Source organism: Perca fluviatilis, chromosome 11 (assembly GCF_010015445.1).
Source record: "Perca fluviatilis chromosome 11, GENO_Pfluv_1.0, whole genome shotgun sequence".
Lineage (NCBI taxonomy): Eukaryota > Metazoa > Chordata > Actinopteri > Perciformes > Percidae > Perca > Perca fluviatilis.
The window spans coordinates 37,012,513-37,027,495 of record NC_053122.1 but is presented as its reverse complement, the minus strand read 5'-3'; the positions used below and the strand labels follow the sequence as shown (position 1 = coordinate 37,027,495).

General features: G+C 42.2%; 1 protein-coding gene across 1 annotated transcript in view; it reads right to left on the bottom strand.

The window, feature by feature from the left end:
- The window catches only part of LOC120568208 (contactin-associated protein-like 4), a 207,526-nt gene that overhangs the window by 59,948 nt on the left and 132,595 nt on the right, over positions 1-14,983 (bottom strand). The window contains exons 12-16 of the mRNA XM_039815567.1: positions 14,617-14,736; positions 12,986-13,186; positions 8,695-8,857; positions 4,286-4,413; positions 3,192-3,362 (exon numbers count right to left, since the gene is read on the bottom strand). Coding sequence (XP_039671501.1) covers positions 3,192-3,362; positions 4,286-4,413; positions 8,695-8,857; positions 12,986-13,186; positions 14,617-14,736 — 783 coding nt within the window. The remainder of the gene's footprint in view (positions 1-3,191; positions 3,363-4,285; positions 4,414-8,694; positions 8,858-12,985; positions 13,187-14,616; positions 14,737-14,983) is intronic.

Sequence of the window (14,983 nt, the reverse complement as noted above, 5' to 3'; positions counted from 1 at the left end):
CTTCCCATAAACACGTTTCTCATACCTAGCTGCATAACCATAAGCATAAAGAACACCCCTGTGAGTATTTCTGCCATATTTTAAAAGACAACAAACCGATGAGAGCAAGACCATGATGTTGTGGTATACATACAATAAAATAAACATAATAAAAAAAATTGTGGTTATTGCTGTCATATTCTAAATGATATGTGCTGTGGGCAACAGCCAGAAAGCTATGCAGAAAACTGAGAGCTGAAACCGAAAATATGAGCAATGAAAACACAAAGCTGAAGTGAAGCAAAGAAGAAGCTCCATGTGCTCTCAGTCTCAACTCAACCATCCCTGAAGCAGAGCAAAAATTAACTTCTCAGATTTGGTCTGATTTTGCAGCACACATCTCCCAAAGACCAAAAATGTGTTTTACATTTCCTTTATCTCGAGTTAAAGACGCGTGATACATCTTCTTCAGTATGCCACTTTAGATGTTTGTATTTTTATATTCACTTAATTCAGTTGTTTCCCTCAGTTTTTATGCTAAGCTATTGTAGCAAGCAGTAAATGCCACAATATGCTGTTTAGGGCTCGTGACTGTTGCTCAGTTGGAAAAAGGCGATGTCGCCGTAATTCATCAGAATGAAGCAGCATTTGAATCAAAGTCTGATGACTGATAAGGGGGTTTGTCTATGTTGCCAGCACTGTCAAATCTAATCACTGTAGAGAGAATTATGTCTAAAATGAGGCCCTAAGGCCTGTCAAATCTGACTCCAATTTATTAATTCCCGCACCTTCTTACATCGGACTTAAGTTTACCAGAACACAAGGATCAATCTGAGATGAAGAGTTCAGTTAAGCAAAGTTTACTGAGTCCAGCATAGAAGTTACAACACAGCTGTGGGATCACAAACAGAGGCTAAGTTTCCCTAGCGACAGACATGAAGTCAAATCACTGTGTGGGGTGGGAGCTGCACTGACTACAACAGAAAAGCCCTGCAGCGCATAGTGAACACAGCTGGAAAGATCATTGGGGCCCCACTCCACTCCCTGCACGACATATACAACACCCGCCTCACCTGAAAAGCGTCCCTGATTGTGAACGACGACAGCCGTCCCGCACACAGTCTTTTCAGCCTCCTGCCCTCCAACCCAGTCTCATGGCAGTTCGTGAAATGGTCACGTTATGTAATCTATTGATTCGTGGTCACGGGGACGTTTTTGTCGTTTTTAAATGTAAACTAATGTATTTAAATGGGAAGCATATGTCGTGGTCACAGCACGGCTACGGTAGCGAGTAGTATGAAATGCCCAAAATCCGCGTAAGGAGGTTGGTTGGAGAGGGGGTGGGTCAAACAATTTTCATTCAACAACTTTCAGCCAGGAGGCCGGGGATCGCGTCCCGCGTGTGGTGTTTTGTTTCCCCGTTAACCGTCCCGTTATTGTCGCGCGTCCCCCGCAGCCGTGTGAGGCGTCCTCCCCCGGGGTGTGACGTTTGCTTTCCCTGTTAATTAATGACCATTTCGTGCTGGCCACCACGAAAAAAACGAGAAAAACGTCAATAACGTGACCATTTCACAAACTGCAGTGAGACCGTGTTGTTCCCTCTGGGAGGAGATATAGAAGCTTCAGGCCCGCTGTCCGGAAACTGAACTCTCTCCCCTCTCTACCCCCTCTCTACCCCCTCTCTACCCCCTCTCTATCCCCTCTACCCCCCTCTCTACCCCTCTCCACCCCCTCTATCCCTTCTCTACCCCTCTCTATCCCTCTCTACCCCCTCTCTACCCCTCTCTATCCCTCTCTTTATCCCTCTCTACCCCCTCCCCCACTCCCCCTCTCTATCCCTCTCTACCCCTCTCTACCCCCTCTCTACCCCCTCTCTACCCCCTCTCTACCCCCTCTCTACCCCCTCTCTACCCCCTCTCTACCCCCTCTCTACCCCCTCTCTACCCCCTCTCTATCCCTCTCTACCCCCTCTCTACCCCTTCTCTCTGCTGAAAAAACCTCTGCTGCTGTTTCATTTTGTACATAGCATCTTTTTTGCACAAAAATCTTTTTTGCAGATCTTTCTGCTCTACCACAGCACACCATATGAAACATTTTTGCTGCTTGTGACATTCTTGTGATCTTGTCTTGTGATATTTTTGCCGTTTATTTTTTTTGTGTCAGTGTTCAGCACTTTTTTTTAGTCTTGTGGTAGGAATATCTTGTCTTATCTGTTGTGCATTTTTTCTTCTTCACCGTGGGATGGTGAGAAACCAACTTTGGATTCCTCTGCATGTCTAGTATATGTGAAGAAATTGACAACAGAGCTGACTTGATTTGAGTTAAAGGGAGGTGGGAGGGTTTTCTGCGTGGGTTTCTGTAGAAGTGTATGAGAAAGTAACCCACTTCTCACTTGATTTATTACCTCAGTAAACATTTTCATGAGTTTATGGTGTCAATCGCTAGTTTTAAGTCTTCTGCAATACAGAACGATGTTCATTTTTTTAATCATGGTCTCGTTGATTTTAAAATCAGCGATAAAGCAGGAGGTGTTTTAGGGCGTGGCTATGATGTGATTGACAGTGCTAAATCTTAAGCTAACTCTTACCACGAATTATGTAGGCTAGCTTTCAGCAGCAGTTGCATCCAGATTGCCAGTGAAAGTGTGCAATGTAACGTATAGCGTAAGCAGCGTTGCCAACTCTCAGCTAACGTCAGAGTCAGATACCGCCCAACAGTCTACCTCCCTCACTCCTCCCTCTCGTCTAAAATCCTCACACCCGCAACCAAGTTGGCTGCGCCTGTAACGGCAAACTCGACGTCTCATAGCAGATCTTGACAAACCAATGGGTGACGTCGCACATGCTCTGTCCATTAATATTTACAGTCAATGGCTCAGCCCCATCCATAACCTTTGGGATGAGCTGAAACACTGACTGTGAGCCAGGCCTGCTGATGCTCTTCTGGCTGAATGGGAGCAAATCCCTGCAGCCAGGTTCCAAATATGTGTGAAAAGACTTTCCTAAGATGTTAAACTTCCGTAACATTCAGTTTAAATCAGAAAAGACAGCTGAGTTCAACTTAAAATAAACAATATATTTCCCTCCGGGATAGTTTGATACAGATTACGTCTGGGGTTTTTACACAGATCCAGATTAAGACTTGGGATTCCAGCTTTCACTGACACATCACTCTAATCTGGATTCCATCTCCACCCTCCAGCTCCTACTCACAGCTCAGTTCGATCCGGATGAAGTCTTTGATGCCCAGGTTTTCCAGGAACACGCCGGACGAGGCCGTGGTTTTAAACAGGAAGGAGATGTCTGCACTCAGCTCTCCGTGGAAGGTGGGGAAGTGGAGGTACGAGGTCTCCTTGTCGAAAAACGCAGCGTTCCAGAAGTTCTCTGAGAAACATGATGATGAAAACACTGTCAAGATCTTCAAGTGAAAGTTCATCAAAGTAATAGTGCTTTTATTTAAGTAGAACATTTTTGAACACTTTCCACCTCTGCTGCAACGCTAACGTTAGTTTAAGTTAGCTGGCCGACTAGACAGGAAGGGACTTGAAATCCTCTCTGTGGCTTTTTTTATTTTTATTTTGAATTTGCGAATTTCCCTACAATACAATTATACAATTATAAAAACTAATTTAACGTAATCTTTGGTACGGCCGGCAGAGGCGCTTGCGCCGAGGTTTTGCAGACATCACTGCAGTGCCAATAATATGATGGTAAATGTAAAGTTTTTATATAGCGCTTTTCTAGTCTTAACGACTACTCAGAGCGCTTTAACATAGTACAGGAACCATTCACCATTCACACACATTCATACACTGTGGCCGAGGCTGCCGTACAAGGTACCACCTGCTCATCAGATAAACACACACACATTTACACTCCGATGGCGCAGCATCGGGGGCAACTCTGGGTTCAGTGTCTTGCCAAAGGACACTTCGGCATGGAACTGCAGGGCCAGGGATTGAACCACCAACCTTCCAATTGGCAGGCGACCTCTCTGCCACGTGTAAATCACACCTTCTGGTGTAATATTTCTTAATTAGGTATTGAGAGGCGAAGTCCCTCCGCTTCCGGTGGATGTCATGGGACCTCAATTCGGAAAAAATATGTTTGGAAGTGAACGGGGAGAGGCAAATAGTTTTTTTTAATCCCATGGTTCAAAGCTGAGTTTTTTATCACTTGTATATATAGTGTATACAGTGCACTGTTTCTGTGATAGGGAACGGTTTCATACAAAACTGTGATTCTTCAGGATAGGAAGATTCTTTCCTCTCCATCATGTGTAACCAGGCAACCAGAGCAGGCCTTACCGTCTCCATGACAACGGAGCGGTCCCACCCTGTAGGCGGCCTCTGACACGGGCCTCTGGATGTCACCCAGTACCAGAGACCTGACAGGGAGGCTCTCCTCATGGGTGAGCAGGCCCGAGTCTTCAGCCCTGCATGAGGAGAGGGAGGGAGGGAGGGGGAGAGATAAGATAAGATAAGAAAAACTTTGTCTGTCACGAGTGACAGAAATCTCTCCTTGACAGGGCAGTCTGAAATGACAAAAAATACATAAAAGAACATAAAAGATACATAGAAACAGTGTAAAGGGGAGGGAGGGTGGAGGGGAAGAGCAAGAAGGAAGAGAAGGAATAGGAGTCAATGGACGGGTGGAGGAGGAAGAAGTAAAATCAGAAATCAGAAAAAGGTTTTTATTGCCACAATAAAATACACTTATGTGGAATTTGCCTTGGTGAAAGGTCCATACATGAACAGACAATCAAACATATTAAAGATGAATATGAAATGAACAATAAATGCAGGAAAAGAAATATAGCATAAGAAAAAATAGGATGAATGGGTTGAGTGCAGGATTTACAAAGATTATATTGTATGTGCAATGGGCAGATTTAAAGTCCAGGCCTTAATGAGAGATACAATTTCAGAAGAAGAAGAATTAGGAATTAAAAAGAAAAAAAAGGAATGGGAAAGAAGGGAGGAGAGGGTGAAGGGAGACGAAGAAAGAGAGAAAGAGAAGGGAAGAAGAAGATGATAAGGAGGATAAGGAGGGGAACAGATGAAGAAGCAAAGGGGAGATGATTACAGCACAAGATGAAGAGATTAAAAGGGGAGGAGGAAGAGGAGGAAGGAAAATGGGAAGAGATGAAGAAACGAGACAGAGGGGAAGCAATAATGAGGGAGGAGGAGAAAGGGTGGAGGACAAGGAGAGGAAATAAGAGAATTAATGAGGGAGGAGTAACAGAACAAGAAGGAGGAGGAGGAGTTAAAAAAGAGAGTAATTGCAAAAGAAGAAGACATGGAAAAAGAGCAGAAGCAAACTAGAGAATGCAATTTCTGAAGAAATTGCGGTGTGAATGCTGGATGTTGAAAGGCTGACGCTGCCCAGAATGTATGAAAGAGGTGGAACATTTTAAAGTCTGAATGGTGTTTCTCTGTGAATGTATGAACGAGTAGAAAGCAGTTGAAAACGTATGAATTTGTGTCAAATTGGATAATTCTGTCCAATCACTTGAATGAGGAAAATTTCCCTGAAAACGTTGAATATTTCAGAAATTATAAAAGTTAAGGAAATGTTGTATAGAAGCAGGAAGGTCCTAATCATGCCTTCAGCATTCACACCGATAAAGAAGGAAGAGAAGGAACCATTAAAAATAAAGAAACAGAAGCAGAAGAAGTGGAAGGAAAAGAGGGAAGACATTGATATAATTAGTTAATAATGAGTATTAGTATACATAATAAGAACAAATTGTTATTGGTCAACTTTGACATAAATGGTGCTAATTGGCCGGCTAAAACATGGTAGCAAATTGTTCTGCTGAATTATAACAGTACTTTAATAAGCTGACCCAACCTGTGCAGCGTCTTAGACAATTTTTCAGGAAGACGTTTTAATGGTGAGCCAGATGGTATCATTGCCACCCTGACACTCAACACTCCATCTATGCCAATATCTGTGACAGCTATTTTCCGAAAGAGCACTGCAGACGGACAGCCGAGTGAGCAGCTCTGTCCATTTACACCCGTGTTCAGTTTTATGCGCCTCCAATAATCTACACGTCAAAGTGCTTGTCAGGTGAGAAATTTTCCATTCCATTTCCACATCGTCACAGCACTCTGAGGATCTGATGGATGGTGTGGAAATACAGTGTCAGCATCCAACAGTTTCACACTTTGGGCCGAGAGACGGTAGAAAGACGGAACTGAGGTGGGATGAAGATAGCAGGATGGGTCAAACTGCAAAAGACTTTTTTTTTTTTTTTCTTCCCGATACCTGAACTATCGGCCGATACCGAGGACCGGTCTGATACCAGCGTGTCATATATTTTATGATGTTTTAAAGGTCCCATGGCATGAAAATGTCACTTTATGAGGTTTTTTAACATTAATATGCATTCCTCCAGCCTGCCTATGGTCCCCCAGTGGCTAGAAATGGTGATAGGTGTAAACCGAGCCCTGGGGATCCTGCTCTGCCTTTGAGAAAATATAAATTATTTTATATAAAAGAGACTTCAGATACAGTATTAGGGGACCACTAAGGTCTATATAAAAGAGACTTCAGATACAGTATTAGGGGACCACTAAGGTCAATATAAAAGAGACTTCAGATACAGTATTAGGGGACCACTAAGGTCTATATAAAAGAGACTTCAGATACAGTATTAGGGGACCACTAAGGTCTATATAAAAGAGACTTCAGATACAGTATTAGGGGACCACTAAGGTCTATATAAAAGAGACTTCAGATACAGTATTAGGGGACCACTAAGGTCTATATAAAAGAGACTTCAGATACAGTATTAGGGGACCACTAAGGTCTATATAAAAGAGACTTCAGATACAGTATTAGGGGACCACTAAGGTCTATATAAAAGCATCCAAAGACCACCATGTCATGGGACCTTTAACAGCTGTATACTACTATCCCTGTATGGATTTGATATGATTTCTATCTTTGTTGTTAAACACTTTGTGAAACATGTACAAACACAAACAATAAACGCCACAGAACTTTCGGTTACACTTTACTTGAAGGTATCTACATAAGAGTGACATGACACTGTCATGAACGTGTCATAAACATTATAAACAAGTCATAAACGTTTATGACATAGTGCTTCTTTTACTAAATGTCATTCGCTTTTTGTCATCACAAGTTAGGGTAAGGGTTCATGTGTTCATGACAGTGTCATGTCACTCTTATGTAGATACCTTCAAGTAAAGTGTTACCGAAGTTTCTTTTATTATCCAGTTTGACGGTCATTCATAACTGAAAAAGAACATAAATAAACTACTTTAAAGTAGATTTTCTTCGGGGCTACATTACATGGTATCGGATCGGTGCATAAACCCCAGTACTTACCATTACCGATACCAGCAATTTAGGCGGCATCGCAGGCTTTTCTGATACTGGTATCAGAATATCTCTAGTAACAGGCATTGAGATACCTACATTTACTGCAGTAAGAAGAGGGTGGTATGATATCAAGCAGTTTAAGTTATGTCCATGTGCAGTACACAATAACAGATCACATTCAATAGATCACATTCAATTCTAACGTACAGTACCAAAAATAGTTGATTGATTATAGTAGTTGATTTACATTTGTTTCAACTTTCAGATCTGTAAGTATTATTTTGAATTCTTTACATTGTTCGTACATTCATCTGCTGTGAATATATATGGCATGTTTGACCTACATTACTTGTAATGTAACAGGTGTCAAACTGACAGAATTTTAAAATGCAACCACTTTAAATCAAGTTCTGTTTCTTAAATTTCCTCTGATCTCATCTGGTCACAGCTAGTCTCACATCGCCAGAACTTCCTCCACAGCGCTGCAGAGGAGGGTCTGGCAAGTCCACACAGCACTCTGGGATGGGAGACAAAAACGTGCTCTGGTTTATTTGCATTTCTTTAAACCAATCACAATCGTTTTGAGCGGTGCTAAGCACCGGATGGAGCCACGGTGCCTCTGCTAAATAGCCTCTGGAGGGAACTTGTTTTGGTGGAACGTACACGTAGGGTGGCGAGCTCTGGAATTAAAATGGATGTTGAGGGTGTGATGAGAATTTTACAAAAAAAAATATATATAAATATAATTTGATTGTTGGTTCTAACTCAGAGGATGTTTCCCGAATCGAACGGAGTTTAGAATGCCAACACAAAGAAAGTGGAAGGTGAATTAGGGGCATCCGGCAGAACCTCCTGCAGCACCGGAACAATCGCGTAAATGAAACGTCGATATAGAATGATCGACAAATGAACAGCTATGCTGCTTCTCCAGAGTCAGAGTTAAATCTCTACTTAGAAGGCTCGGTTTTGGGTTTTTCTGTAGGCGAAGGATGTTGTTGTGTCAAAATGTGATTAAATCTGGTTTATAATTAAATTAAGAGCAAACATATGATGTGTGTCTTTGTGGTATAGACAGGTGATGTTTTGTGTCTGCCTAAGAGAGGTCCCAGACTCTGCCTTTAAAACAATGCAGTCTACTACATCAACACCACTGGTCACAAAAATGACCAGAGTGAAATCATCACCCTTATGACAAAATGATCAACAACAGGAGTCAAAGAAATGTTTCACTCAGTGCCAATTATCAGTCAAACCTGAATGGTTTGAGCCTGTTAAACCAAAATGAAGACATAAACAAAAGCACTTATATTTGCGTATACAGCAATAATAACCATGTCTATATATGTATTGATTTCAGTACCAGTCCATGCGGTCGGCGTCACAGTTGCAGTAGTGTTGTGGGTCCACGCAGTCGCCCTGCAGGCCGCAGACACACTGCTGGCTGCCTGGATGAGCTCCGCCCCAATAAGTCTGCACACGACCGGGACCGGGACCACCGAGCCACCAGCTGAACGGAGAGCCCTCTGAAACACACACACACACACACACACACACACACACACACACACACACACACACACACACACACACACACACACACACACACACACACACACACACACAAACACACACACCCTTAATGTACAACTTTCTATTGTACGCTTCACTAGGTCAGTCTCACAGGCACTCATTCCTGTTCCCCCATACAAAAACAGCTATGGTCAGAAATCCTTTTTTTATATTAACACCAAAATTTGGAATGACGTTCCCCATCACATTCGAACACTATCATCCATCACATATTTTAAAAAGTCATACAAACTGTTTCTTCTTGATAGTCACACTTGCACACATTGATTGTCCATGTATTGTTCTAGTCTTGTTTGTCCGTATTTAATGTTTTATTTGTTTGTATCTGTCTAGTCCGTGATATTGTCCTGTATAAATATTTTTGTCCCCATGTGCCGAAATTGTGTTCAATGTTCTATGTTGCTGCAGAACAGGAACCTGCTGGAAACCAGTTTTTAAACTGAGTCAGGCCCGTTTATATTGTAACTTAATTGTTGCTTTTAAATTTTCCTGTATAATAAATGAAACAAAATGAAACAACAACTCTTATATGTAACAGTATGTATATATGTTATTGTCATATATCCTGTCACGGCACGTCCAATAATTTCCTACAAAGCTGAGGAAAAAAACTGACCCATACAATACATTGATGGAAAAGTGACTTTACTGTAAATACTGGCCCATTATTGAATTTCCCTCTTTTGTCATGTGTTTTTGTTTCACCTCTTGGCAAAATAAAAATCAAAGTTGATTAGAAGCTTCCAAATTTCTCTACAACTTTATTTTCAAGCATTTTAGCCTCAAACATGAAGCTTGGAGAACAGCTCCATCAATTGTCTTTGAAGTCATTTTATTAAGGGGTTTTTGTCAACATTCTGGTAATGAATGCAACCTTATTAGTGTCCTCTGGCTAGCTTGTTTAAAAGAAATGAGGCATTAAAGGAAAACTAAAGCAACAGAAATCTATCTTGAGCTTGAGAGAAGAAGCTTATTTTTACTGGTCAACACTCTGTGAGACCATTACTAACAAAAGTGCACAGAAGTGCAGACTCTTGCCCCCATCCATGATCAAACAAGAGCTGCTTGCAGGACACAGGCATAAGTTACACACAGGCGCGGATTAATGCACAGGCTTACGTAGGCTGCAGCCTAGGGGCCTCACGTGTGCAGGGGCCCCGGATTGGCCAGACAATTTATTATTATTATAAAACTTTTTTTTTTTTCGGCCCATAAAAGTGTTGAGATCCATCCCGTGTTTGAAGCTGGGGGATGTTTGCCAGCTCCTATCTCTAACGCTGAATATATTGTTTTTTGGGTGGAGGGCAATAATAGTATACAGTAAAAAAATGCTTTTCGCATTGTGAGAGTGCGTAGGTGGAGAGGAGTGAGAGAAAGTGATTGGAAAGGTCTCTGTTGAGTCAGCGCTTCTTTATTTCCTCAGAAAGCAGCAGGGGGTTTATAATGGAACTTCTATACCATTCTTCCTTTTCAACCACTTTCACTATTTTCATCCATCATTTTTTTCAGCTTTTATCATTTCTTTTATTCTTTGAAGTTAACTTTTTCATTCAATTGCTCATTTTATGGGTAGGGTTGGGCATCGTTTGGATTTTAACAATTCTGATTCCAATTCTTCCTTTCGAGTCCGGTTCTTATCGATTCTCGATTTCAATTCTTTGAAGGGCGGAGTTTATGCCTATTTTCACAAATAAGAAGAAAGTTTTATTCAGGGATTTAAGTGACCTATACAGATGGCACCCCTTTTGCTCGGAGCTTAGTGTGTAGGCTACATGAGAGAGTGTGTGACGGTGAATGCGCTCAGAGCAGACAGCTGTCGGCTATCAGAGCTGAGAATACATCAGCAGTTTACTTGTTAAGTGGTTGTAAATGTACAGTGAAGGTTTCAGTTTGTCTCTGAATAAATGATGCAGAAAGAAAGTTTCCGTGTTGCTTCTCAACATCACAACCAAACAAAAAGAGCCGCGGTCAGCAGGGGAGAGCAGCAGTCAGTAGGGGAGAGCAGCAGTCAGTAGGGGAGAGCAGGAGACAGTAGGGGAGAGTAGCAGTCAGTAGGGGAGAGCAGCAGTCAGTAGGGGAGAGCAGGAGACAGTAGGGGAGAGTAGCAGTCAGTAGGGGAGAGCAGCAGTCAGTAGGGGAGAGCAGCAGTCAGTAGGAGAGAGCAGCAGTCAGTAGGGGAGAGCAGGAGAAAGTAGGGGGGAGCAGCAGTCAGTGGGGAGCAGCAGTCAGTAGGGGAGCAGCAGTCAGTAGGGGGAGCAGCAGTCAGTAGGGAGAGAGCAGCAGTCAGTAGGGGAGCAGGAGAAGTAGGGGGAGAGCAGTCGGTGGGGAGCAGCAGTCAGTGGAGAGCAGCAGGGGAGCAGCAGCCGTAGGGGACGCAGTGAGAGACAGCAGTCAGTAGGGAGCAGCAGTCAGTAGGGAGAGCAGCAGTCCGTGGGGAGAGCAGTCAGTAGGAGAGTGAGCAGGGTGAGAGTGGTCAGTAGGGGAAGCAGCAGTGGGAGCAGCAGTGCAGTAGGGGAGAGCAGTGGAGAGCAGCAGTCCGTGAGCAGCAGTCAGTAGGAGAGCAGCAGTCAGTGGGAGCAGTGCCGGTAGGAGAGGCAGGAATAGGAGAGCAGTCAGTAGGAGAGCAGCAGTCGGGGTGGGGAGCGCAGTAGGGGGGGCAGCAGTCAGTGGGGGAGTAGCAGTAGAGGAGAGAGCCGTGAGTAGGAAAGTAGCAGTGGAGTAGGAGAGAGCAGCAGTCATGACTAAACAAAGAAAATAACTTTGTAGTTTAACGGAGTCATAGTCTGATTTTTTTAATGTACACCTGAGAGGTATCGAGGGAAAGGGGAGGGGAAAAAATGTTAGAGCCCCCCGGATAAGATTAAAAGATTAAAAAGATTAAGATTGAATAGGATTATTAAAAAGTGAGATTTACTTTATTCACAAACACAGAATAAAATCAAATCAAATGTTGTGCTCCAGTAGAGTTTATGATAAAAGTCGAAAGATAAAGTAGGAAGAAACTGACTTAAGAATCCTCTATATTCTGTATTTTTTCGGAGTCTATTACAAAATTAGTCAAAATATAAATAAAACAGCAACAGGTATCTGTCTATTCAATAAACAGCTACAGTTAGCAGCCGGTTAGCTTAGCTTAGCACATATACTGGAAACAGGGGTAAACAGCTACAGTAGCCTGGCTCTGTCCAACAGTAAAATAAATGTGCCCAACAGCAGCTCTAAAGCTCAAGAATTAATGCGCCATATTAACCCGTATTTAATCAAAGTGTAAAAACAACAATTTGCCATGGTAATGGGGGGCAATGTGCCAAACTATTTCTTGGCTCTGAGCAGTTGCCATGCAATCAGAAGAGACTCAAGGAAGTTACTGGTCCCAGCCAAGAAACCGTCTGGCACATAACCCTTGTAGATTAAACACACAAGATGAAATGGGTTAATTAATAAGATTTAGGTGCTGGAAGATTCTGTAACCCTCCGACAGAGCCAGGTCAGCTGTTTCCCCGTTTCCAGTCTTTGTGCTAAGCAAACAGCTAATTGGCTGCTGGCTTTAGCTTGGTACACACATGAAAGCGTTATTAATCTTCTCATCTAAATCTCTGCCATAAAGCAAATACGCATATTTCCCAAAATGTCCAACTAAGTTAGCAGTGTAAATACCAGGGCAGGTCCTGTCCTTGCTCCCAGCTGTTCTAGGTGAGCAGCTCTACATCTGACAGCATAAGACTACTTGTTCTTGGGGCGGCTGTGGCTCAGGTGGTAGAGCAGTTGTCTACCAATCAGTAGGTCAGTGGTTTAATCCCTGGCCATGCAGTCCCATGTCAAAGTGTCCTTGGGCAAGACACTAAACAATCACCCTAAATGCTGTATCACCTTTAACCTGAAGAGCAGGTGGCACCTAGGCCAGGTGAATGGTTTCTGTATTGTGTAAAAGTGCTTTAAGTAGTGGTTTAGACTAGAAACGCTATATAAATATAGTCCATTAACATTGAGCTGTGAATCCCCACATTATAAAGAAATCACACAAGGCTACACTTAGCAAAGCTTTCCTGAACATGCTTTACCTGGAGTGTTGAGGAGGCGGGACTTCCTGCAGTGGTAGGACAGTTCCTGATCGCAGTGCTCTGATTGTCTGATGGCGGCCAATAGCTGCTCCTCTTCAGTCGAGTAGTCAAACTGGACTGAATGCTGGTTTACCCCTGGAGACGGCCGGACTCTAGTCAGCTCGGTGTTGTTGTGCTGAATCACCATCCATGTGTTCTCCTCTGGTGTCGGATAGATAGATAGATAGATAGATAGATAGATAGATAGATAGATAGATAGATAGATAGATAGATAGATAGATAGATAGATAGATGGATAGAGTTTTTTATTATTGTTGCTGATTACTGAACAATTACCTCTATTTCTTAATTTGCATTTGTTAATTATTCATTCTTGTTCATCATTCATTCATCACTTGTCTTTGCGACAACGGCCATTTGCAATTGGCATCTTATCTTTGGCCTTGGCACTCTCACTCAGACTTAAAGGAATAATTTACATATTATTTTTCTAATCAAAAGTTAGATGAAGAGTTTGATCTACTTGATCTCTTATTTCTTATTATTTCTTATTTCATATCACGATATTACAATATCCAAAATTTAATATGATATCTAGCCTCATATAACAATATAGTATAGATATATTGCCCAGCGCTAACTACTAACAGGGCTGCAATGAGGATGTACTCTATAATCTGCCAACCTACCCTGTAAAAAAATATTAAATAAATAAAATCTATAATAATTAAAGAGGAAATATGCCAGAATTTCCAAAAATCATACATGTTATTCCTATTGTCCAAAAATATTAGTAGACATAACCAACTCTCTCCCAAATCCAAAAACTAGAGTGCAAAAAACATAGAAATAGAACGGACATTATTATTCAAATCAACGTAGCAGAATGGTCAGAGTGGTGGCCATTTTTGTGTGTACCACTGCCATTGCAAAGAACTGTGCCTGTTGTAGCAGCTGGCTAACTCATTGTATTTCTCTGGTCAACGCACAGTGCTGAGCACCATCTCCATTTGAACTGGTCAAATGACCACGGCAAACAGTTCAATGTCCGTTCTACTCTCATACTATTTCTATGGCTAAAGCTCAAATTTATATAGTTTAACGTCTGGAACTGCTCCATAGAAAATGAAATGGGGAAAAATGTTATACAAAGTAGATGACACATAGAGCACCCGGGGGAATGTTCTGAGGATATGGGTACATGTTCTATTTCCCAGTCAGTGTCTATGGCGCAGTCTATGAGACTTCCTTCTCTGGTTTTCGGCTTTGAGAGAGAGTAGCTAACAAATTTCACGAACTTTTCTAAGCCATAGAAATAACATGTTGTCATGGTGTTTCTGTTTAAAAGAAAGAGAAGCAGCGAGTGACGGATACAGATAGAAAACAGAAAACGGAAAAAAAAAAATATCATCACTAATTTGATGTATACCCTAATTAATATACAGTAACTGCAGACGTAAGGGAGGCCCGTGCTGGGCACAAGGGTGCGAAAGAAAATCTTCACGACTGTGCATGTGCGAGGGATAAACCCAATAGCAACAGCTCTTAGAGGGCTATGCCTATAATCATAGAATCTGGTATTACAATACGTAAGTATCATTATGATTGGAGGATGAGTGTTTGTGTGTCACCTGTCATGTTGCAATAGACCAGCTGCGGTTTGATTGGTCCGCTGCCGTCCACGTCGATATAAAAATGTCCCGACGTGTTGCCGTTGTGCTTGTACGCCTCGCAGGACTGCTGGTACACAGCTGGGAGGAAAAATAATGAGATCAGCTCAACATGAATCACATCCACAACAACACATATGCTGGCAGACACGCACACAGGAGCTGTGGGGAGACTACACTTCACTACTTGAGTAAATTTACTTAGTTACATTCCACCACTGCAAAAAGATTTAATAATACTGTAACCTACTTCACTGGAAAGAAAGGATGTGCAGATATCAAATATAGCTCACAGGGGGTTGTCTTCTTAAAGGCTGATTCCAGTTTA